We start from the raw sequence: 25,836 nt of genomic DNA on the forward strand, positions 1-25,836 counted from the left end.
GTAAATAAAATGTTTGCGGTCACTGTTCAAAGTCGTTCGGATTCAGGCACCATAATACAACTAAAAAATGCATTAAAACATCTCGACAACGCTTTAACTTTGCTTAAAGATGACATAGTTTGGCCAGAGCAATGGTCAAAGGGATGTCATGTTAACAGGGTTCTTACACATTCCATGACATATTTGTTTAATGGATGTAAACAACCCAAATGTAACACATTAAAATGTTTTCTCATAGGTATTACATTGCATGTTAATGCAATTAACTGTTATTTTGTGAATTCTAAAGTCATTTTAATTTATTTGTTTCCCTCTGAAAATCCACTTTCATTGAAATCTAGTGGCTTCTTTTTTTTCTTGATTCTGCCTAATTTTTTTCCCAAATGAACGCAGCTGGAATTAATGCAATAAACATGTTTTTTGACAAAGATTTCAAACTGTTTGTGGTCTACGTAACCTGCATCAGAATGAGGTTTGCAATGATGCGCCCGAAGGCACGGGTTGAAGACCCAGTTAGTGACGTCACGATATGCAAATTGGTTGTTTTTTTTTACATTGAATCTTAAAAAAAAAAAAAAATAGACCGACCTTTTTTTTCTTTTTTTTGCTGTTACTGCAAACCAAAATATTTGTAAGGATGGCCTAATGGAAGTAGATAGAAGTACATTCGAGTGTAACAACCAGATTATCAAAAAAAAGAGAAAAATATAGTGTTGTAGTGTGGGGACTTTGTTCTGTGCATCTCCCATCATGCTATTCAGGAACACAGGGGCGTGGGAAGGCAGAGAGGAACGCAGCAGCTCCACGGCTCTGCCCACACAGCAGATATGAGAGCACATACCACACACACCAGCCTGAAGTCTGGTCACTATCCACACACACAAAAGAATAGATAACCTTTAAAGGCACAGTATGAAAGTTTCACCAAGAGAGGTCGCTTATTAAAAAAAAAATTAAGTTGTCATCTTTACCTCAACAGCTGATGGGCAGAAATCAAGTTCCTGGATGAGCTGATGTATTAAAGTTTTATTAACGTTACTGTGGTATGAAGCAGGGCGGGGGCACATTTTACATTGATATTTTTATTATGCTTGTTGGCCGCAGTCAGCCTCTGTCGCTTCTTTTTTTTTTTTTCTTTTTTTTTTTACAATTAAAGTTGTTTAACATCCATCTCCTTCTTCCCTGAACTTGAACATTGCTACAGTTATGTTTGATCAGTTAAATTCACATTATTTTATTTCATTCTAATGAAATAGCTGCAATTGACCCTTCGCTAAGCCACGCCCGAAAACCGCCACAGGCCAATCGTGGCTTAGCAACCGTAACTAGGCGCGGGAGGTCTGGCAAGCTTTCGAGCGAGAGGGAAACATGCCGCGTTGTGCGTATGGATTGTGCAAATCTGATACCCGGTATCCTAAAAGTTTGGACGGGGTGGTGGATTTTGTTCCCTTCCCGAAACCTAAAACTCAAGGGGAGAAATGCCGGGCGTCATCTTCATTTATATAGCGCTTTTAACAATGTAGATTGTTCCAAAGCAGCTTTACATTGATAATAGGAAATTAAAGTAAAGTGTTTTGGCTTTATAGCAGCTCTAGAATAAAGTTTTTGTCCAGCTCGTGGATCAAGCAGTGTGATTAAAGGCAAGACGGAGGCTCACTGACATAATTTAACGTTACTTAAAAATATATTTCAGCATTTTGTTAATCGACGGCCAAACTAGTAACGTTACCCCGTCCCCAATCCGATCGCAACTCTCCCAGTGTTAGTTCTAGTAAAAGTAAAAGGTAGTTAGTAAAAGGAGGGAACATCACGGGGCTTGCCGGAGATCTCCAAGGAAAAGTTTGGTATGCAAACTTAATCAGTTCATAACAGTAGTCACTATGTGACCCACGACGTGTGAGCAGTAACGTTAGCCTGGCGCACTACAAATATAAGCGGGAGAATGTTATCATTGCAAAGTGGTCAGGCTAATGTCTTGTGTTTATTCCACGATACATATGGATAAGCTGTTTGATTTATAAATATTAGAATATTTTCACATTTCATTTACCCTGCTGGGCATGCACATAGCTGTTCCTCTATTTGTGTGTTTCCCATTTGAATGGTCAGCGTATGAGGCGGCTGCTGCTTGCGCTGAGACCAAACGTTATAGACTTTAGGTTCAATTTTGATGAAATTATTCTCTAATCGTTTGCATATTATGTCGTGAATATAGCCCTCGAATGCATACTGCAGTCTTGCTCTCTCATATTTTCACCTGTCCGCTAAAAATGACTAATTATCTCCTTAGGAATGTCTGAAACCAGTGCATAGCCTACATACTGTAATAGACGTGCCAGGCGCAAAAGCTTGACAGGCGTAGCAACAGTAACTAAGGAGGGCGGGGCTTAGCGAAGGGTCAATTGCTGAATTACTACTTACTCATACAGGTCAATTTATTTGATGGAATAAAATTGTGGGGTAAGTATGTTGAAAGTTGTTAACGTTACGCTGCGCGTTAGCTTTGTGGCTGGTATGAGACACTTGTTGCACACTGCAGTAAGCTAGATCAATATTAGAATATCATATTTAAAAAAGCTGGATGACTTGTGTTGCTAAATGGCATGGAATTAATTAAAATATATACTGTATGGTGGAGAAAATTCTGTATTACAGTTACAACAAATTAAAGTTCTCTCTGATTATGCTATGTTAGCAATTACTTGCTTTTGATACTTTATGTAAACCAATTATTATTGCCTCGTTGTTATTATGCATTTTAAGTAATTTTAAAGGGTATTCACTTAGGTCTATTTTATTACCACAAAAAAACTATCCGATTATTCATTACTAATTGTCAAAATAATTGACCATTTGCTCAATTACCAAAATAATTGCTAGTGAAAGCCCTGGATTAGTTAAATGATAAGTAAAATGCACCTGCAATGTTTTGCATTTTGTGAATTTCAGTCAAATAAAAGACTTTTTTTAAAAGATAAAAGATTTTGTCATTGAAGATTTCTTAAATATAGTGTTTCTTAAAAAAATAATTCTCATGAACCCAATATTGTGTATCGTCTCATGAGCTAAGTGTATCTTCATACCCCTAGTCAACAATAATTAGCCAATTAACTGAGGTACGCTGAGATATGCAGGGGTTGTCAACAGTCAGTCTGACATCTTGACATCTCGCAGATATTACGAGCCAGTTGTAACTCAATGCCAAACAAAGGTCCTGTTATTAAACTTCAGCTTTGGCTAGGCCAAGCATGGGCCTCCAGAGCTAATTACTGCAGCCTATAGGGAGGGAGCACAGCAGCCACAGAAACAGGCTTAAATCACAAGGCAGCAGGGAGCAGGCCTTAGAATCCAGCCGGACCGTCTTCAACTCTGATGAGCGGGTTTGGGAGAATATGGGAGTGTAATATGAATGACAACATAGCCTGCTTTCATAACGTCTTCATAAAGTGCAGCCAGTCGAGATGATTTCAGTTACCAACGACCAGAAAAAGCTTTCAATGATGGGAAATTAAAAGTTGAACTGGATAAACTCGATCCAGTGTTTTTTTTGTTTTTTTTAAGTGGTGACAAGTGGTCCCCCTCATTGAGATTCCATAATGACCTCATAGGGAAATAAAGGAAATGATGGGGCTAAAACACCAAACAGCTTGCTTCACACTCTCTCTCTCTCTCCTGAACAATAAAAGTCCCCCAGTTTCTCTCTCTGAGTGCATGCTGTAAAGTGGTTCAGGACCACATGGTACTTATGAACTCAAACTAGGGCTGCAACAACTATGCCTAATCGATAAAATCGAAAATGAAAATAATCAATTATTGAATTATGACTTTATCATGCCTGTGCACAGAAAACATCCTCCAGTCACGCCACTTTACGGTAGTGAAAAACGTACGACTATGAACATAACACATCTGAAATATAGAGGACAATGACTCCTGAAACTGTGAAAAAAGTGCATTAACTAAGTTATCCAAAACATGAGATGCTTTAAAGTTTATATCATGCGCTTTAAACTCGTAAGTTTGCTTAACTCGTATTAAGCAATAAGCATTCAGTTTAATGCGGCTTGCCCTGTCAGGCATACCATGTCAGATGTGTGTGCTGTTTAAAGTGTTTGGAGATGTGCCTTCTACACACAAATTACATTTTACTGTTATATCCTTATCTGTGAATGTTAAAAGTAGAATATACCACAAGCATTTACATTTTGTACAAAGGTTTGTCCTGACAGCAAGCGAGTCTCTGTTAAACTTCACAGACTTCATTGAACGAGCACCCATGTACATGTGTGTGTATATATATATACACACATTAGACACACAGATTTTTATCCAATGAATCAACAATTAAAATAATCATTAGAAGCAGCCCTATCCCTACACTCTCAAAGAAGCCTATATACTCCTATAAAAAAAATGAAAAATACCTCAAAAAACAAAGTAGAAAAAGACTTCAACTTGAAAGCAAAAAAGAAAGCAAACACCATCACTTCACACTTACGTATATGAGCCCAGAGTAGTAACGATCCTTCAGGTTGTGTAAAACCGACGCTTCATTCAGGCAGGTGAGCTCCGCCATATCCTCCACTTTGCTGAACTTGGGTGGGTTCATCTTCTGGATGTCATCTTTGTTCACCAGGGCCTTTTTGCCATTTTCAGCCAGCTCAACAAGCACCTCCTCTCCTCGTTCCTCTCGAATGCTGGCCGCCTCGAATCCATGCCGCTCGGAAGGAACCCACACCAGCTTCTTGGCCGTCCAGTCTGCCTGTGAAGCTGGGTTGTAGACCACGGCCCGATCCACAAAGAGGTACCGCTCAGGGTCCTCTTGCCCGCTCCGCTGCGCCATCTCCGGCATGAGGAACTAAAAATAGGCCACCTGGAAAAAGAGTTAGAGGGAGTTAGTAATGGAAGAGCAGAGACTCACTCTGATACCAGACAGCATAGGCACAGGAGTATGAACAGTCAAATATTATATTGGATTTACATGGATATAGCCAATAACGCAGATACATTATTAAGCAACATGCATTTAATCTATAATAAATGGTTAGTATTTTAAAATAGTTCTTATCATAATAATAAAATAGTTGTAGTCATTTTGCTTGCTTAAATTCTCTGAATACAAAGACAATAAACTACTGAATTAATTTAAGTGTGTGGATTTATTCCGCACACCTCACTGTTAGATGATGAATACTTAAATACTGCATACTGAACATGAGCAAAGCTCATATTTTCAGTAAACAGTTGCTTGTAAAACAGTTTACACATAGCAGATAATATAGGTTTAATATCTCTATACCACTGGACCACCTCAAAGATGCATTATGGGGGGGGGGAGGCAATAGAAGCAGAAGCCAGATGGTCTGGCCTACAACTGGACTAAGAGTTACTGTAATTCTCAAAGAGGAAAAGAAAAGAAAAAAGGCTACAACTAGGCAAGCAGGGCAAAGAAAATGGGTCGTGCCTGTTATTTCACAGATAAGAGCCGTTATACGCGTGATGAATCCCCTGTAAAAAGCGGGACTTCAGGGCCAGTCCTTCAAAATTCATTCAATGATAAACCCCGTCCAACCAACTTTCTAACGGTCACGGTCTTACAAATAGTTTGATATTATAGTTATGGTACATATATAAACCATGCGACGAGACCGTTAATAAATAATATTTTCTCCTGCACTGGCTAAAGTTTTTGCGGCCGTCTAGCTCGTGCTCGTGCTCATTCCTCGCGCCTGCAAACCGGGAGCTGAACGCGCCTTCTCCTCCGCATCATCATCATCATCATCATCTCCCGGTATATGGCCTGTGGCGAGGCGGACAAACGTTTTATTAGTGTATTAGCCAACATAATGCTGATCGTGGCTGCCCAAAGGCAAAGGATCCTACAAATTAAACATGTATTTATCTGCTTTTAAAGGTACCGCAATAACAAGCTCGCTAACATGGGTTAGCGCGCGAGCTTAGCGCGAGCTCTCTCCGTTGCTTGAAAAGTAATGCAAAAAATAATCCGTTATACGGCAACGGGAAAAAAACGGGGCCAAAATTAAAAGACGCATGAACTTACCAAGGGCTGTCAGCGATGAGACCTACGTGCACGAAGAGATGAATGAGTTGCAATCCAGCGCGTCCAGTTTTTATTATCCAGTTATTTTGAAAGTCGGCCAAATATTCCCTTGTTTCGCCCCTTCTCAGTTCTCACTGATGCCACTGTCCGCAGCCCTGCCTCTCTCTGAACTCCTCCTCAACCGAACTCAGCATCGCACGCTCTTGCGCCCGCCTCTCCGGTCACACCCACCGGGGCCCTTGTGGAACGGGGATTGGATTGTACCGGACCTTGACCACAAGCTATTGGTTTATTAGCATTACACCCCCCAACAAAACTGATTGTTCATGCAAGCTTTCTTTCTTCCAACGGGAGCTAGCTTGTATCATATTGGTTTCAAGGCCGTGAGCGTGAAATATTTACCAAAGAGGGCAGGGTACTTTATTTAATTTACAAAATAGCCTAGAGCAAAAAAAAAAAAAAAAAAAGTTACAAATATTTAATTAAAATTTAATATAACAAAATAAAAATGTAAAGCATGGAAAGTCTACCCATCTTGACATTTACAACCTCGTAGATGTCTAACATTTTGCGACTCATTTCCGATCGATTCTTTCGATCAGTTCGTTTCAAAATAACTTGTATTCGAAACAGATAAAAATATCGAAAACGTCATCACCTAACTTACATTGGTGAATCGTTTTAAAAACATGTTGATAAAACTGTAAAACGTAAGCTGTAAATATATTCACTACGTTGTATTTGCAACATTTCTGCTATCGGGCTATTGTAACTTACTTTTTATTTAAAAAAATACCACAAATTTACTTCAAATAAAAAATACAATAAAAACATGGTTACAGTTAAACCATGCTAACCACAAATTAACCATGGTTTTGCTGCACTAACCATAAATTAGCCATGGTATTTGTTGTAAAATTGTGGTTACAAATGGTAATCAATCCGTCAAAAAACAACAAAACAAAACATGGTTACTTCTCTTTTACTATAATAAAACCATGGTTAATTTTCGTAAGGGGACAGTCCCAAGCTCTCGGTTCGAATCCAGTTGTTCAGAATCATTGATTCGTTTAAAAGATACAACTCCAAACTATGATTCGTTTAAAAAAAAAAAAAAAGTATCAGGCATTTTTAAGGATAAATGTATCAATACATTTCCTCACTGACATTTTAATTGCAAATTACTAAATCCAAGATGTATCTCATGTCAAAGATAAAACATTTTTTTTTAAATAGTCTATCTCTGGTATTTATCGATTTTGATGTTTCTGTCCCTATTAAACAAAGTTGTTTTGGACCAAGGATCTAAAAGTGAACATGAGCATGGATCTGAATCATCTGATAGTCTGGCCCGCACAGCGCCCCCTGTTGCCATGTATATAAATAAATCACCATTCAAAGTTTCCACTTTTCTTTTGGCTGGAGATTGTTAAATCGGTAGATATGTAATTACCTGGTTTATATATAGTACATCGACACAAACCTCCCAAAAGTTCCTGTTATTTTATCTTAGAGCTATTACATTCACTTACTGCTATTGAACATAAATTCAATATTGTTCATCCAAAAATGTAAAAAGCTGTACGAGTTTCCACAGTTGACGGCACCCATTGACTTCCATACTATTTTATTCCTACTTTGGAAGTCATTGGGTGCTGTCAACTGTCTGGTTACCATGATTCTTTAAAATATCTTCTTTTGTGTTTAACAGAAGAAAGAAACTCGTACAGGTTTGGAACAACATAAGGGTGAGTAAATGATGACAGAATTTTCCTTTTTTGGGTGAACTTTCCATTTAAATGTCTTATAACTTTCCATATAAGTTGCAATTCAAATGAAACAATCCTAGTACACCAACGATGCAAAGGCATGGCATAGTCTAATTTCTTACAATGATGACAATCTTAAAGAAATTCTATTCAAAGTTATGTTTTATTTCATTAGTTGTAAAATAGTCCCATATGATGGTTCGTACTACAAAAACAAGATTGTGTCGATTCCAAACCTCCAACCTCCTCTCCCACATAAACCTTTACAATCTGGAAACAGAACAAAAAGTCACAATAACCAACATTTCAAAAGATCTACTGAGCCAACCTCAACTAAACCCCAAATAACAGGGCTGATCCAGAAATGCTCTAGAGCTGCTTCATTGACTCTCTTGAAATAACTGCACTGACAGGATTGTAAGATAATGCTTGGAAAGCTTCTCAATCTGGTCCGAGCCTAGTTTTGAAACAGACACTCTATTGCTTTGTAGAAGTAAAGATAAAGTGATGATGGCCCTTAGCAAGTGGAAGTTATAACCCGTTTCAGTGGGTAGAAGTAGCTTTAGTGTATTTTGGATCAGACCTTCAACCAAACCCCTAATAAATCGAACTTTTTAATATTAATTTGAATACATCTTAAAATTTGTTTGGAAAATCTCCCTGCATCAACAAAAGATAATTAAACACACCAAACCGTGAATAAAAGGACATGAACAAAAAATTCCCTAATGTTTAAAGTCTCGTCTTCAGATGCACATACGAAGCAGGAAATGTTAGGGATGGCAGTTAGAAAAAATACATGATCTTCCCTTTTGTGAGACACAATACTTAGGAATTCTGTACATCGAATTCCAATTCTAAAGCCACGGCAAGCCATGAAATTCTCCATGGATGTGCTCTCAATCCTATTTGTACAATCCTACTTCTCAGATAAGGGAGATTTCGTTTTTTTCTTCGGAACCCTGAGAAATATCTGCAAATCGAATTCGTTTATTTCTCCAAACCACTTAATCTAATCTAGTGTAATGCAGTTTCAAATGAACCTTTGGGCCAAACAAAGCATTTCAAACAGTCGTGTGTATTTCAATTCAGTACATGTGAAAAACGCAACTCTACAAAAGAATTGCGAAGTTTTTTTAATTACATTTTGAAAAAGGCATTGCGTTCCAGTTGAAATGTAAATTGAGTGCTTCAAAAGAGTAAATAGATTCATTATGAAAGTACAAATTTGTTGCACTCGCTTGGAGTCCAAATCTAATTTCTCCAATACAGGGGAAAGCAAAAATGTTTAAACAAGGCTTCAACGCCGACTCTTGATTAAACATTTGTTAAAGAAGAGGTTAAAACAGTAGGGCAAGAGTGAAATGTTGAAGTTTTTGCTCTTCGGGGTTTCATGAGAGAGTGAAGTTGTGTCGCCTCTATTTGGCTGCAACTTCATTCTCAGCTGGTTGGCCTGTAGCAGTTTCTGCAGTTTTAGAGGCCTGTAACAGACAATACAGCAGACAGAGAAGTGAATCAAGAGACAATTGACTGATGATATAGTCAGTTATGTAAACTAACCAAAATGCTCTAACAAAAAGGTTACAGTGCACCCATAAAATTCAAGTCGCTTTATTATACCGACATGGCTGTCGTTCCTTTGTGCAGGCTGATGCTATTTTCACATAATTAAAATGAATGGGGACAGTCAGCTCCGTAATGACAAAAGCATCATAAGGCTAAAGGCCGGTTCACATCAATGACAATAACTGTAACGATAAACTATAACATTATATTTGACATTAACACCCGCTGCTTGAATTTCGACATGGGATTGCGCATCATTTTACTCATTCACACAGATTTTGCGCTCAAAGTGCGCGCACCTAAAAGCCGCCTCTCAGTACTAAACTGAGTTTGTTTTTGCCGCTTATTGCGCTTAAACAGTCAAATACACACAAAATAATTTCAAAAAGCCGGTCTTGGCGAGTATTCAGTCAGTTATGTTTTAAGTGAACATAAATAGTTGGGAAAGAAAATGCATGTGTAACAGTATAATGGATCAGTGCGTCAGGTCTTAAAGTCAGTCCCTCCAGTTTTTCGCGATTGCTGAATACAACGCAAAATGTCGCTTTTTTTTGCAATCCTGCATAATTTGTCATTTCAAAAATGATTTTAATCACAAAAATAATTGATAATATTATCTATATATGTATTTATTTAAAGCTGTAATGCATTATTTTCACGAGGATACAGACGTTGTGCATGTACATCATGGTCTGTGTGAAATATAGCAAAAGATTTCTGACTTGCTGTCTCCCATAAATGCCAAGGAACAGGCAGAAATTACTCAAGATGGATGAATGACCAAATAAGAAGTATGATATTCCTGATAGCAAAAAAAAAAAAAAAGGTTAATAAAAGCACTGCATACACGAACTCAATTCGGTAGTGACACACTGACCGAAGTCAGACTGGCTGCGGATTCTGTGCGTGTGTTTTCCGCCTGTCAGCGCTCGCACTAGTATACCGAAATCAATGTGTTTCTATTTCTAGACTTATTGTTATTGCCCATGAACAATCAAATACACGCATAAAAAAGGTTATGTCTTGAGTGAAAAGGTTTGGGACATGTGTCAGTACTGGATCCATGTATTAGCCTAGGTCTTAAAGTGAAAGCAACCTAATATATAGGGTAGGTAGGATTTTTCAAATTTGTTTAAACTGTCTTTATTATACCAATACATAATTAAAATGTAAGTGCTCTGAAAAAGAGAGTATAAAAATCGAGTGACTGTAGACCTTTTAATCTGCCATAAACACAGCTCATTATTTCCATTCGGGACGAAACAATTGATTGGTTTGGGCGACTGTCACTCTCTCTCGCAACCAATGGCAACCACCCCTGTTGCTACAAGATCTGCCCATATGCGCGCGCACCCGTTTGATTTGAGGAGTGCAAGAGAGGCGCGGAAGTATAGCTCGTTACCGAATCAAACAAAATATATTTTAAACTTTACCAGTATCGATATGCTAGCTTGATAGTGAGTATCTTATTTGTTTACATTTATAGTGATAAAGTTAGGTATTTTATTACATGTGATTCTGACATGATGTCACTGCATGCACTGCGCTCCTTCCTCTCCACTCGTCTCAGGTAAATAAATGCGTCTTCCAGCTGAGCCTGAGCGTTCATGTGTTTTGGGGGCGTGGCTTTGGAAGGAGCTCAGAAGGGAGGGGGTGGAGTGAATGGAAATAATTATAATAATCTACAGACACTCGATTTTTATACTCTCTTTTTCAGAGTACTTACATTTTAATTATGTATTGGTATATAAAGACAGTTTAAACAAATTTGGAATGTTTTTTTTTTAGAAAAATCCTACCTACCCTGCCTTTAATGTCAATCTAACAACAACAACGGGGAAAAACTACCAGTAGCCTACTTAAACTTAAAGCACTGTTTGCATCTGTATCTTTTGTTTGTTTGTTTATTTAAGCTTATATGCCCTGTTGTAGTTTGTTTATTAGTTCTAATTTTATTACTGACTGTTTACTTGATTACTTAAAGGGATAGTTCACCCAAAAATGAAAATTAGCCCATGATTTACTCACCCTGAAGCCATCCTAGGTGTATATGACATTTTTCTCAGACGAATACAATCAGAGTTATATTAAAAAATGTCCTGGCTCTTCCATGCTTGATAATGAGAGTGTACTCCGATTGTATTCGTCTGAAAGAAGAACGTCATATACACCTAGGATGGCTTCAGGGTGAGTAAATCATGGGCTAATTTTCATTTTTGGGTGAACTATTTCTTTAATTATTTGAGAATATTTTACTTATATTAGGTAGTTTCTTATTGCTGTGGTTTACTGGTAAGATTTTGGTCATATTTCCCACATTATTGCCTTAATCCAGTGTTTCTCAATTGGTGGGTCGCAGTCAAAGACTTTTATTTTTAAAGATGTTCATGATGACACTTCTGTCAGAGAAAAACGTGCCTGATTTTTATCTGCGGTCAGATTAGATGTTATATGTCAGTGTCATTATTCTAACGTTATTTTCGTAACTTGTTACGAAATAAAAGTCTCTCACCTCAGAAAAGTGAAAACTTTCCTGTCCTGTCAGCCGTTATACTGTGCTCGTAGCGCGCACGCTCTTCAATTGCACGCGCAAATGTGGTGGCACGCGCTGTATATCACTTCACTATAAATAAAGCGCAAAAGAAATTACGAGCATGCAACGTCGTAGTTATGTTGTCAATTAGCAAGTCATGAAATGATCAAAAAGTACCAATAAATTATAAATTGTACTTCGTTTGTTAGCTGGAAAGATTTGCATGCAGGTACTGTATTCATCAGGAGCAGTTTCCATATGTTTCATTAACAATTCATGTTAGTATTGTGCATTTATTTACCATGGTAACTGTTGTTTCCGTAACCCAAAAATGTCCATTTATTTTCACAGTGTTATTTTGTTTATTTTTAAATGACTGTGGTGGCTCGTAACAACTTACTAACTTTACTGTATTAACAAAAAATATTTTGGGACTGCTATTTAATAGCCTTACCATACACTGCTTGTTCATCAGTATTAGTCATATTCTTACAATTTATGTGTATGTTAAGTAAAGTGGGATGTAGTTGTGTGTCAACCATTTTTGTGAAATAAATTGGCTTGGTTTTTAAAAAAGCAAATCTTTTATATTTAAAAAATAGATATTATTAAAAATTTATATTTTTTTAAGGAGTTAAAAAATGGCTTATGACCATAGGAAAATATGTGTCCCATGGCCAAGCCAGTTGAGAACCACTGCCTTAATCCATAAATTGCAGGCCATATTCATATTCATAAGTTACATGAAGCCATATAATAGCTTTGTGGGGGAAACAATGAAATAAGTTAATTGCTGAAAATTCCTGTGTATGTTATACCCAGTTTTTTGCAGAAGTGATCTAGTATGATCTGTAGATCTAGAACAGACGTGGAGATTGTCGATGTATAAACATCTTTTAAATGTTTGTTTTGTTCCTCAAAGCTTCCATACAGCTGTTGTCTGGCTTCTAAAGATTTGTAATACAGCACACAAGACATCTGGACTACCTTTATGGAGCTTTAATGGTGCATTTTTGGCTCTTGACAGCATCTGTCCCCATTCATTTTTCATTGTATTGAAAAGAGCATTTAGGACATATTACTAAAGACAAATTCATGTTTGGAAACATGATGAGGCCTCACCTTCTTTTTCTTCTTCTTCTGTGCTTTGCGACTTGCAGAACTCTGGATCAGAGACTGAAAATGACAGAGAAGATACCAAAACATCAAGCTAGGAGAAACCTATTTAATATACATTTTAAACAGATTATATTGGTCTAACATACCTTCAGTTCAGGATCTTGAACATCCTGTTCAGACTTGTAGAGTTCTGGTTCAAATGGTCCACTGGTGATTCTCAAAGGCCCATTGGCCATCAGCAGCACTGTGAACTTAAACTGAGCCACGAATTCACCTAAATAGAGAGTGGAGAGTTAGACACCTAAAGTGGAAAGAGGGATTTATCATTTGAGCAGGTAAAGAAAAGGGATAAAGCAGGGGAAAAAAATGGTGCAATGATAATGAGACTGACCTTCTTTTTCATTCAGTACAGTAAAAGGCTGCAGAAGCTCATGTTTAGCGCACTCTACCACTCCCAAACGAGCTTTCCCTTCATCCTCAAATGCCCTGTCGGACACAAAGAAGACTTTACAACCAAATTGCCATGAATTCTTAACCATTGATCTATCCACTAAGTTTTAAAGTCATTCTTCTAGCATTCTCATGTGCCAACACAATTACAAATATAGAGCACATTATCAAAAACTCCAGAACATCGTTCCCGAAAGTTCTCACAGCGTTCTGTACATCGCCTGCTTCATTCATTTAGGAACAGACTATCTAATGCAGGTGCACCTCTTTGCTAACAACATGATTTAGCCAAGTTATGAACCTAAGGACTGAAGAATGGTTTTGCCCACCTAAGAGTGAAGGGCATAGCGTCAAAGCGTCTCTCCACCTCACTGAAGAACATTCTGGAGGTCTTCATCTTCAGCCCATACTGCTTACTGGGGTCCCGTTTGTAGATGGTTGTCCTCTGACCTCCATCTCTTGCCTATGGGAAAGAGATCATTCAGACTAAATGTCCATTTGTCTCCATTGTTTGAGATCTATGGGATTATGATCAAGATTTACAATGGCAGGTGTCGTTCGTATAGTGTGGGTATCACTTACCTTCCCCTCTCCTGTGCTGATCAGCACATCCACGGCATAAACTTCATGAACCTCAAACTCTGCCTTCTCATGGTCCTTCCTGTTATGAGACAAACATGTGCTTGCAAATGTTGCTGCAAAAAGTTCTGAGTGGCATTTAATTTGTTGCTATGTGGTTGCTTGCTTTCTTAAGTCAAAAGAGCCTAGCACGAAACTTTGTCCACAAGATTTCATGCAACAGGCAAAAATCTTACAGATAAACAGCAATTTTTAATAATACTAAAATACTTATCCCACCTTTACAAGCTGATACTGCAAGTAAACCATTTGTTGATCAATTTTCCCCAAAAAATTAAACATTATGTCTCTGTGGTGGCATAAACACCTGCTTAATTGAGAAAATAAAGGAACAATATTCTGTTTTGTTTTATACCGTTGTTGATCTGTAGGGTTCTGGATAATGGTCTTCTCTCCATCAATAACATGTTGCTTTAGTTGATGGGACAGCATACCTATCCATGAGCAAAAGAGGAAAACTGTGAATAATGGCACATGCTTCAATGAACAATGGGCAGATCACAGTCAGATATTCATATTGGCTTCTGCAGGTACTTTGAATTGCTTGGCTTTCATGTTTTGTGTGATTAAATGTGATTAACGGGTTAGTTCAGCAAAAAATGAAACATGTTTGAACTTCCATTTATAATATCTGATGTGCTCTATTGTATGCATGTTGATCAATGTTTATATGTGAATAAAAGCCTAAATTAAATCTGTTCATCAATTGTGTGTTCAGAAGACTTGGATTAACCTCTCAATTCATATGGATTACTTTTATGATCTCTTTATGAACTTTTTGAAGCATCAAGTTATGGATGTGTGGCAAATTTTTTAAAAATCCCAGGTTTCATTAACTACACAATTTAGACTACATGATATCAGGCTGATTTTGGCACCATCCATTTGTCGTGGTGATTCGTAAAACGACAATGGGCATGATCATTTTAACTCGTATAGTGTCATAGTGGATGACATCCGACGCCACGTCTGCAACACTTTACAGCGTCCCAACAGAAAGACTAGTATGCGAGATCCGTCACATCTGTGGCACTGACAATAGAGTGGTGCAGGTATGACGTCACTTCGTAGGCCAACCGGCAGTTAGCATCACACTGGTTCCCTTGACAAAAACCCAATAGGATTTTACCAAAGGCTTTTGGATTATCGCTAAATTAAAATTTGTTCAACAAAATTGTATGATACTTACACGTTTTGTCCGAGATAAATATCACAGATGAACACAACTTTTAAGAATTTTGAAGCCTAAATGCCATCGCCAGAAGTAAAAAGCTAAAGGTAGTCTATAAACGAACTACACCACGGTCCCACAACTTCAACGCCACCATCACTAAGCTTCTGACAACTCTTTCAGTTTTTATCTAAAAACATTTTCCCAGAAAGTTTAAGTTAGAATAGTTCAAAAGAGCTCAGTTATAAGCATAACGAGACTGTAAAAGTGGACTGAGTTTACCAGTTCGGCGTGGTGACGTTTAATCTCCTCGACAGCCTCTGTAGTCCCATTTAGCCACTTGTTAGCAACCGCCTTTTTCAAGACACATAACAGTTTAAAAAGAATCACGAGTGGGGTAATACTGATGTATTTTATGTCGTAGAATAAAACGTGAAAGTGTCTTGAGCTTGTGTTCACCACAGACTTTTTTCAGCCATTTAATCAAAACCCCATTCAAAAAACCCATTGACTTCAGGACGATGGAGCCGGAAGTGCTAAACGCTAACTCGCTTCCACGTTTTGGCCAACAAAGTGATGTCATACATGCACCGCTCTATAATAGCACAGAAGCTCTTCCGTACACCGCTTTCAAACATGGCGAAACTAAAGAGAGACGATGGTATTGGTGCTCTTAGGTGGAATTATTCAATAGAGGAAAGGTTCATGGAGCTATGGCAAACATCACTCCTGCCTTTATGATGTTTCTTTGAGGGACTACCACGACAGAGTGAAAAAGGATAAATGCTGGTAAACGATAGCGGAGGACCTTCAGCAAACCCGGTGAGTACCGGAATTAGTCTGTTTTAGACTGGAATTAGTCTGGAACTGGTCTGTTTAATTGTGGTGGGTCTGTCCCAAATGAAATAATTGCAATAACTCACCCTCAATTGGATTGCACTTGAATGAATGGGCAATCTTGTTCCAGGCCTCAGTTACTTGATTGTTCTTCAAAAAGTAAATGGGGCAGATGGAGAAGATACAAGACTTTGTATTAGAAACAAACCATCACTATATTTGAATAAAAGACATACTGGCTATTCTCTACGATCTTGTGTTGAGGGGCTTGCTAATGGCTAACAGCTAATGGTCTCAGATGTTAAAGAGTTCCAACCTTATCTATTTTCCACTTTAATAGAGTGAAGTATGTACTAACCTGGTTGCCTGGTTTGACGAGACGCAAAGCTGCTTCGGCACACAGGTGTGCTGCTTTGAGGACATCAGCTTTCCTTCCTGTCACAGGTGCTTCCTAAAAGAAATCAAAATGTTATCACAGAATTAGGGGATAAAGAACAATCAACCGAAAAGTCACTTGTTTTGTGTCTGGGTTTATGTTGCAATTATCATGACATTTCTTACATGGATATGACATTTTTATTGAATCATTCTATTAAGCAGTAGAGGAAACAACACTACGAGTGAAATAAACTAGTATATCCATGTAGGAATGAGGAAATTGGCTGCCTGGGAAGGGACATTTTAAAAACTTGGACCATTAAGGGACTGACCAATCAGAAATATTCCAGAGAGGCTTGTTATACTTTATAATTTCACTTTAAGAAGTCCATGAAACTTTATAAAATTAAAAATGTAGAAACAGTGGGGGAAAAAAAGTATATATGCGTGCACACACACCTTGGTAGCTCCAATAACAAAGCTATGTGCCACGTTGGAGATGAAGCCATCAACATGTACTCCTAAATCACTGTTGAGAGAATAAGAGATATTTATGAGGGAACAGAAACCTGAGCAAAGTCATTAAACTCCTATGTGTTTTCAGAGAGCATAAAAAAATGAACATAATAAATCTAGTAAAGGTTCTAATATATATATATATATATATATATATATATATATATATATATATATATATATATATATATATATATATAAATGTACATCTATAACACTAAAATGCGTTTTATTATCTTGGCATTAAACTTCAGAAAACTAGTTAACAGCGCTCTGTTAAAACTAATCAAGGGACTGATGGCTTAAAAAAATCGTTCTCTCTTCTGACCACTTTAATCGATCTCTCGCTATTTTTTTCCTCCTTTGGAAAGCCGTAGAAACGCTATTGTGGATTTATTTTTCTATTGCTAATTGAGCAAATGTGAATGCAAAAAATACATTTGTAGTAATTTCCATTCACCACTACAAAAGTTTACCCAACTATGACCCTGGAAATGTGAAAATGCCCATTGCTGTAAACCTTTGAGCATCTCCAAATGAATACAATAAAAAAAGGCCATTTTTAAAATGGCATGGTCTGTTATGGCCACTTCAATGTTTCATTTTAATTTTTGAATTTCACCCCGAATTATGATACATATTCATTTATTTGCATCGTTTTTGTATTATTTACTTGTTTATTTCATGTATATTTATATGTGCTTATTGCTATTGAACTGTACTATTGGCACCCCCTTTAGTGACATATTTAACTAGTGACAGGATATGACACTGAACCAGTTTTCAACAGCAATGTAAATGTGCGGGTGTATGCCTTACAAAGCAAATAAGAAAACAAACTGTTTTTTTCAAAGATGAATTAAAGGACTGCTTGTTGATACTAAGTCAAAGCTTAAAGGGATAGTTCACCCAAAAATTAAAATTGTCATCACCAAAGCCGGGTGCACACTGTACAATATATACAGTAATAGTCCTTTACAATTGTTGCGTGTCAGACTGTACGAACATGATCCTCGCTGTAAGCCATGTCACACTGTAAGATCTCAGCTGTCATTAATGTCAGACTGTACGACAGTCAAGACGAGTTCAAATCAGACGCACACAAGAAAACTCGTCTGGAGTTTTACATCAATCAATGACACGTTCTGTGACCGTGAGATGCATCACATGCGGGACTGAAAGAAATCTCTAACGTTAATTTTGGTCATGGCTTGTCTTGAAAAACAATGACAATTTGACGGTCGTCGTAAGAGAAGTCACACAGCAGGACTGTGAGGCAAATCTTCTGACACTGCCAGAATTTTGTTGGAGGTAAAATATGATCACAATGCTCATTAATGGGCTGTCGGTGAACATGCCTAACGATCAAAGTCTTCAGATTGTAGCCTAGGATCAGAGGAATCTTTTAGGATTTGCAAAATTTGTCTCAGACAGACAAATCATGGCCAGCTTAACTCACCCTCAAACTGTTCCAAACCTGTACCAGAAAGTGTTTTTCTTCTGTTGAACACAAAAGAAGATATTTTAAAGAATGTTGGTAATCAAACAGTTGACGGTAGCCATTGACTTCCACAGTAGGAAAAATACTATGGCTACCGTCAAGTGTCTGGATAACAACAATCTTTAAAATAACTTCTTTTGTGCTCAACAGAAGAAAAAAACGTGTACAGGTTTGGAACAACTTGAGGGTGAGTAAATTATGACAACATTTTCATTTTTGGGTGAACTAACCCTTTAATGGTCCAATGCTTCTACAAGGTCTATAAAAGAGATTTCATAACAATTGTGTTGCAGAATCTACATAAAACACTTTATTAAAAACGATTAAGTGTGACATTAACGTGCAGAGTGAAACACAGAAAACAAGGGAACAAGCAGGAAGACACAATCGGAAGGGGCAGAGACGGCACTGGGATGTCACTGAGGGATAGAGTGGAGAACACTGCAGACAAGATGGGCAGAGGAAGGAAAAGACATGAGGAGGTCAGACAGACGCAGACGAACTGGAGAGGGGGTTTGCCTACATTTTCACCAAATCTCCATCTTTCATCGTGTAGTCTGGGTCGCTCTTCAGGGGAGAGAAGTGGCAGACACAGTTATTGACTGACACACTGGTGGGGAACGCAATGCCTGCAAGAAAGGACAACCACCAATCCTCAACAAAATAAAAGTTCTGCATAATTTGTGAGGAGAGAAATATTTCAAATTAGACCAGCAGATTTCTCTGAAGGAGACTAAACCTGGACCGATCTATTCTGAATGGGCTCAATAGGACGTCTCTTTATTTAAAGCCCACTCACTCTCTTACTAAACCACAAGCGTTTAGCAACATCTACCTTTCTTCATGTCCTTCTCCTTCTTAAAGATCTTCCCAGTCTCTGCCATGATGAAAGCATCTCCTTTCTCACAGAGGCTGAGAACTGATACTCCTGGTTTGGCTGCCTCGATGACCACCCTCAACGCCTCTAAAGAGAGAAGAACATAAATAGAGACTAAAGGTGTGGTACAAAAATTTCGGCGAAATTTCAAGGGCAATTTTTTTTTTTTTTATTAATCTATTGTCAATAGTGTACCAATTTATGAAGCACGGCTCACAAAGAAGTTACTTTGCGAATCCATGCGACCAACTTGAACCTGCTGTGAAATTTGTGCGGGGAAAATCTTTCGCTCTCACTGGAAATTCCCAATAGTCTGGATCCCTACTAAAATAGCTGGATTCCATACGAGAAAATTTCACGATGCTAAGACTACATTTGGATTTACTTGGTTAAAAACCTTTTCAAAAGTATATACAGACTAAAACAAGTTTCTCAAAGGGGTAGAAGTATTACAGTCCAGCAAAATATGTTTAATGGACATTGGATTCTGACAAGATGAACCCTTTGGTGAATTTTCTCCTGATAGTAAAAATTTCGTATTAACTTTTAAAAGGGAGAAGAAACATTTCTCATATATTTTGATGTTGATGCCAAAGGCTGTTCATTAAATCAAACTGTACAGTATTTTGGTGCAAGTCTACTGCAGCATATTTTTTAAAAACATAAATTCAACATTTAAAAAAAATAAGCGGGCGGTCACACTACAGTTTTTGTTCCATTGACTTCTATTCATATGCATGCAGGAGACAGGAAACACAAGCTCATGCAAAGTTTGGTGAATATATCATATCAGGTGAAGACATGTGACCAAAAAAAAATGTATACATCACGGCGTGATTTCTTAGCTGAATAAAGGGGGGGGGGGGGGGGGGGACTGTGAAAAAGGTGCTGTATGTAATTTTTTTAATGTACTAAAGCATTAAAATACCAGAATTATTTTTTGCAGAAAAAAATTGTGTTGGTAACCAGACAGTTGACGGTAGCCATTGACTTCTATAGTAGAAAAAAAAAATACAATGGAAGTCAATTTGGTGCCGTCAACTGTATGGTTACCAATATTCTTTGGTTCAACTTGAAGGTGAATAAATGATGACAGAATTTTAATTTTTGGGTGAACTATCCCTTTAATACTTTTTAACATCAGATTTAAGGACATTGTTTACTTAACAAAAAAAATTGAAAACTGTTCTTGTAGTGTGTTGGGACGCCACTTGAAAACAAAGTCCTGAAAAAAAGAAGTTGAGAACCACTTATCAAGGACGTCACACTTTTCATTCTATTGACTTCCATTCATACCATAGACTGTAAAAAAATATGGACGTAGTGTCCGTGACGTCACCCGTAGGTTTCTGGAGAGCATTTTTGAAGCCTAAAGTGGGCGGAGCCGTCCGTCGCCATCTTGGCCTTGCGTCACTCCCGGATAACAGAAAATAGGCAAACAGTGCGTGAGTGGAGCTGAGGAGCCTGGCTATAGATATGAGCCTGGCTATCTGAAATCACCTAGCTCGACGTGATCGAGTTAGCTGATGATGTAAAGCCAATTAAAAGTTCCTGTTTTTGCCCTTCGAAATATTATAATAGTTAAAATACATGGCTACAAGTGAGACTGTGTATTACTTCGAGAGTGTTTGTGTGTGACAGTGATTTATGTGCATACATGTCAGTCACTCTTTCATGGTCCGTCAGCGCGGCATCGCTCAAGTTCGTAGAGAGCTTATTCAGTCCATTTTAAATTCTGATTTCGGCCGCCTCTCAAATGGGTTAAACCGTTAAACCATAGATATATTGCCTTTGAAGTGCAAGTAACGTTAAATGCGCTAGAAAATCCGCGCTCATTCATGGATGTGCATTTATTGCATGAACGGAGAAAGCGCCGACGCCTGCATGATTTCATCTGACGGTACATAAGCATATAATCCATCTGTTCCGTGAGAGCAGAACGAACGAGCCTTTATTGACGTTTTAAATTTGAAAACCCCAAAAAGCAACGAAATTGTCAGACATCCATTAGTGCATGTTCACAGAGGAAAACAACTGAAATACAGCGCTGGTTGTTCTCTCAAACGATACTCGACGACAACGACTGAATCCAAAGACGTGGGCTTTGTACCCAAGTATTAAATTGTATGAAATAATCCCGAAAAAAAGCACAAACACTGCAGAGAAGGCAAGTTCAGCAGCTAACATTTGCTGAGGTGAAGTGACGGCTATAGTAACAGCAGACAAACGGCTAGCATTGACATCAGCGGGAATCCACCTGTCACTCAAGTGGCCACACCCTTAAATTTAAATATTAATCAACTAAACGGATGAGTTATAAAAAAATTCACCCCCCTCACAGTTGTTATGAAGGGCAAAATTAGCTGTATAGACCAAAGCCACAGAGAGAACCAGGCTGTAAACATGTTTTTTTCTGCTGTAAAGTTGGTAATTTTAACATGAGGGAGATACAGATTTGACTCACTTCTGCAGCCAGGCCAAGCGGCCAGTTAATGAATTGCAGTTTAACTCACTTCCGTGTTGGTTTCAAGAGAGAGACGGGGAGGTTGCCGCTTGATTCATACACATGCAAATGCGCGATAATCAAGATAATGTGAATTTCACTGTTTAAATGTTCAAGTTTGTTGAACTCTGACATGGTGATTCATATCACATGACGATGTGTGACCAACAGAAGAGCGTTAGCAGGCCCGGTTCTACGGGGGTGCTTGAGGGTGCTAAGCACCCTCAAATAAAAGTGAAAGCACCCTCAGATGAAAAATTATTAATAGCACACATAAACGAGATTTTGCCGAAAATAAAACACAGACGGATTTCACACTCTTGCCTATAATAGGATAGCCTACACAAAATAAATAAATTAATAAAATTAAACAAATATATATATATTAAATAAATTATTTCGTTATGCTTTCATGTTTAATGCATTGTAGTTGTCCTTTCGTGATCGCGATACGCAAAAGGTGAAGCTGTCTCTTTAATTGCCCACTTTGCTTGCGTGCGTGCTTCCCGCTCAGAAATTTTGTTAGCTGACTTTCTGAGACGGGGCTTTAGGTAACGTAAAAATAAGTGTCCATTTTTAATCATCATGGACATAAGAAAATGGCTCAAGCAAGCCGTTTGAAGGAAGGTTACAGTACTGAATATATTTGGATTAGCTTCTTCCTCCTCCTCCGAATCACAACCTGTTAGCATTATTATTAATAATTGTAGCATGCTCAATAAGTATTTTGTGTAACGTTATGTGTGTTGTGTAACGTTAAGCTAGCGCAGCTTCTTGGTCTTTTGCTGTCAATTGTTTTGAACTGCTTGTCGTTGTTATTGGAGTTGTCATAAAGAATATAGCAGCAATACCTTGGTGTAATAACGTTACTGCTGCAGTGCTTTATCAATATGTTTATGCATAACGCTAACAATGAATGACTGATTGGGTGTTGATGTGTTGTCATGGTTGTCATATTGTACAGACCCGGCAGTCAGCGCTAGTGCATTATGGGTAATTGTTTGTTGGGAGTTGATTTATGCGTTATTACAGCAATATGGTTGGGGTTTGTGTTAGTAAAGTTACGTGTGTTTATGTTCAAGTTAGGTTGGATGTTCTTGGTACATTTTCTGCCTTGTTATGTAAAAATGTGTCTCTCACCGTCATGGAGAGAGACGTGTGTAAGGCAGTGACTTTTGGCCATTCTAGGAGTGTTCAATTGAAGTTGAAGCCGGTTACAACAAGGGAATTACCACAGTGTAGGTAGGCTATGTGTGGCATGTTTTAATGTTTTGCAAAGTGAAGATGGCTGCTTGTTTACATGCTATTCTATAATTTACTGCCAGATCGTATATTGTTTAACATAACAGCAATTACAGTAGTATTGTTGTATACAACATCCCCAATTTTGAGATACTATGTTTCAGACTGATGACATCTGAGCTATTTCCTACGATTATGTAAGCAGCACCCTCACTATATTCAGAAGCACCCTCAGTGATTTGGTTCTAGAACCGGGCCTGAGCGTTAGTATTACAACAGTCGCAGTGTCCATAGAAATTGTGTGTGCTCGAAGTCTACGTGGCTGAGGCTTAAAGGGATAGTTCACCCAAAAATGAAAATTCTGTCATTAATTACTAACCCTCGTGTCGTTCCAAACCTGAAAGACTTTCGTTCATCTTTGGAACACAAATGAAGATATTTTTGATGAAATCTGAGAGCTTTCTGCCCCTCCATAGACAGCTACGCAACTACCATTATGACGCTTCAAAACTTTCATAAAGAGATTGTAAAACTAACTTATATTAATTGAACTAATCCATGAGACTCGATCACTTTATATGATGAACAGATTTAATTTAGGCTTTTATTCACATATAAATATTGATCAGCAAACATAAACAGAAGCTCAACCGAACCTGCTTGAAGCTCGAAACAAACCTCGAGAACAAGCTCAAACGCCCTGCGTAACACAAGAATGAACCTCATTGGTTCTCACACTTCAAGCAAACATGTTTGAGTTTCCGTTTACCACAACTGATGTGCGCATTGATGAATGTTTATATGTGAATAAAAGCCTAAATTCAATCTGTTCATCATATAAATCGATCAAGTCTCTTCAGAAAATTTGGACTAAACCACTCGATTCATATGGATTAGTTTTACGATCTCTTTATGAACTTTTTGAAGTGTCAAAGTGATAGATGCATAGCTGAGTACAGAAAGGTCTTAGATTTCATTAAAAGATCTTTATTTGTTTTCCGAAAAAGAACGAAAATCTTACCGGTTTGGAACGACATGAGTAATTAATGACAGAATATATTACTGGGTGAACTATCCCTTTAACTCGAAGATATGCAGATAACAGGTGCTTGAGCTTATATGATGGAATGAACTTCACAACACATATTAATTTATTTTCAGCAAAGACGACAAATGTGGCAAAACTCCAAATCACAGAGTCAACAATGGAGCTCAGTGGAGTAGTGCACTACCATTCAAGTTCACTGTGCAAAAAAATACAATGACCTATAGTCATTGACACCAACTGCTCTGGAGCGATAATGTCAAAAGCCCCGTCCAGCATCCCCTCAACATCTTCATGAAGTTCACTGCCTGTGTAAGCAATGCTGACAGATAGGATGTGAAAGCTCTCAAGGCATTGATCTGCAATAGTGGACATATACATGTAGAAATCTCACAAATATGCCATGCCTTTGAGGACTAACCTCTAACAGCTGGCAATGCGAGAGCCACAAGTGCCCACTGACATGCACTGAGGGCTAATGCTAGCTAGCATTAGCTCCAGAAAGAGTCCCTCCATACTGTAGCACTGCAAAAAGTGCACAAGCTTTATAGACGTGCACTGGAGGAACAGCCATGCATTTAAAACAGGTCTTAAGCGGCTGCATATTGCATAAGGTCAGAGCGCTGGGATCTGGTGTCCCACGCTGCTCGTCTCGTCCTAACACATGGCATGCACGAGAGAGCAGCGTGGAGGCCCGTGTCACCGACCCAACACCTCCATCACTCATAACGTCAAACTCACGGTTGGCGATGTCACCGCCCATCTTGTATTTGGTAACGACCAAGTCCTCGGCGATGGTCTGCTCTTGCTGTTCGTCGTCGGACATAGTTGCACCGGCTCTCTATGCGTCTCTCTGTCAATACGTCGTTGAGCGGACAGCAGAAATCAGTCACGCTACCACAGCGACTCGCAGTCCGTCAGGCTCCGCCCACAACCTCCACGCACAGCGTAGCCACGCCCACTACGCAGCCACAACTGAGGTGTCGTCATATACGATGGCGCCAAAAGCCAACCGAGGCTTTTGGATATTTTCCAAAAAGGTCACAAATATATTGTTTTCTTACATTTGTTCTATCTATCTATCTATCTATCTATACACAATAAGATTTCACAGTATTAAAGACTTTTCACAGATTTCACGGTTTAAAACCTTTACGCTTTAGGGGGTTAATCAGTATCTATGGCCGAGTCCGACTGCATGTAATTTAGAGAGTTTTAAGGCACTCCTCTTTTTCGGTTGATTTAAGGATTGAAAATGCCACAAAACATTAACAAATCTACATTTATGTAAATAAAAATGACATATAATCAAATATATTATAGGCTATAATATATATAAATATAACAATAAGTTTAATTTGTCAACATAAGAGTACTTTTCTTTTCAATTGAAATCTATTATATAAAAATTAATCATAAAAAGGCTTGTATCTGCAAGAATATGCATTTTATTCTGTTGTAAATTACTTAATCATAGGCTACAGTATAATACAGTCAGTGGCATCTGTGAAAATTAGACTAGTTCATGGGAACCATAAAGATCAGATGAATTACTCACCCACTAATAGGTTCTCCACCTATGACCATTTGAAACACATAAACACACAGAGCATGAATCTGTCTGGCTGT

General features: G+C 38.1%; 2 protein-coding genes across 4 annotated transcripts in view; both read right to left on the bottom strand.

Moving 5' to 3' along the window:
* myh10 (myosin, heavy chain 10, non-muscle) overlaps window positions 1-6,280 on the bottom strand; it is a 60,162-nt gene extending 53,882 nt beyond the window's left edge. For all 3 annotated transcript variants that reach the window (XM_084128670.1, XM_084128669.1, XM_084128668.1), the window contains exons 1-2: window positions 6,062-6,280; window positions 4,499-4,873 (exon numbers count right to left, since the gene is read on the bottom strand). In XM_084128670.1, coding sequence (XP_083984796.1) covers window positions 4,499-4,852 — 354 coding nt within the window. In that variant the 5' untranslated portion in view covers window positions 4,853-4,873; window positions 6,062-6,280. The remainder of the gene's footprint in view (window positions 1-4,498; window positions 4,874-6,061) is intronic.
* A 1,694-nt stretch (window positions 6,281-7,974) lies between these two features.
* pa2g4a (proliferation-associated 2G4, a) lies at window positions 7,975-25,150 on the bottom strand. Its single transcript, XM_084128096.1, has 13 exons — window positions 24,949-25,150; window positions 19,376-19,504; window positions 19,064-19,169; window positions 16,983-17,052; window positions 16,504-16,596; window positions 16,232-16,295; window positions 14,493-14,571; window positions 14,081-14,159; window positions 13,828-13,961; window positions 13,440-13,534; window positions 13,195-13,322; window positions 13,052-13,105; window positions 7,975-9,311 (listed from the first exon to the last, which is right to left on the bottom strand). The coding sequence occupies exons 1-13, from the start codon at window positions 25,031-25,033 to the stop codon at window positions 9,249-9,251; spliced, it is 1,179 nt and encodes a 392-aa protein (XP_083984222.1). The 5' UTR covers window positions 25,034-25,150; the 3' UTR covers window positions 7,975-9,248.
* Window positions 25,151-25,836: the final 686 nt, after the last annotated feature.

This window comes from Abramis brama (genome assembly GCF_963993115.1).
Source record: "Abramis brama genome assembly, chromosome: 11".
Lineage (NCBI taxonomy): Eukaryota > Metazoa > Chordata > Actinopteri > Cypriniformes > Leuciscidae > Abramis > Abramis brama.

Coding starts and splice junctions, on each gene's coding strand:
- pa2g4a (XM_084128096.1), bottom strand. CDS start 25,033: ATGTCCGACGACGAACAGCAAGAGCAGACCATCGCCGAGGACTTGGTC. Junction 14,572..16,231: donor CAAGTGCAATCCAATTGAGG/GTGAGTTATTGC, acceptor GCTCATGGATAG/GTATGCTGTCCCATCAACTA. Junction 13,106..13,194: donor TTCAAGATCCTGAACTGAAG/GTATGTTAGACC, acceptor TGTCATTTTCAG/TCTCTGATCCAGAGTTCTGC.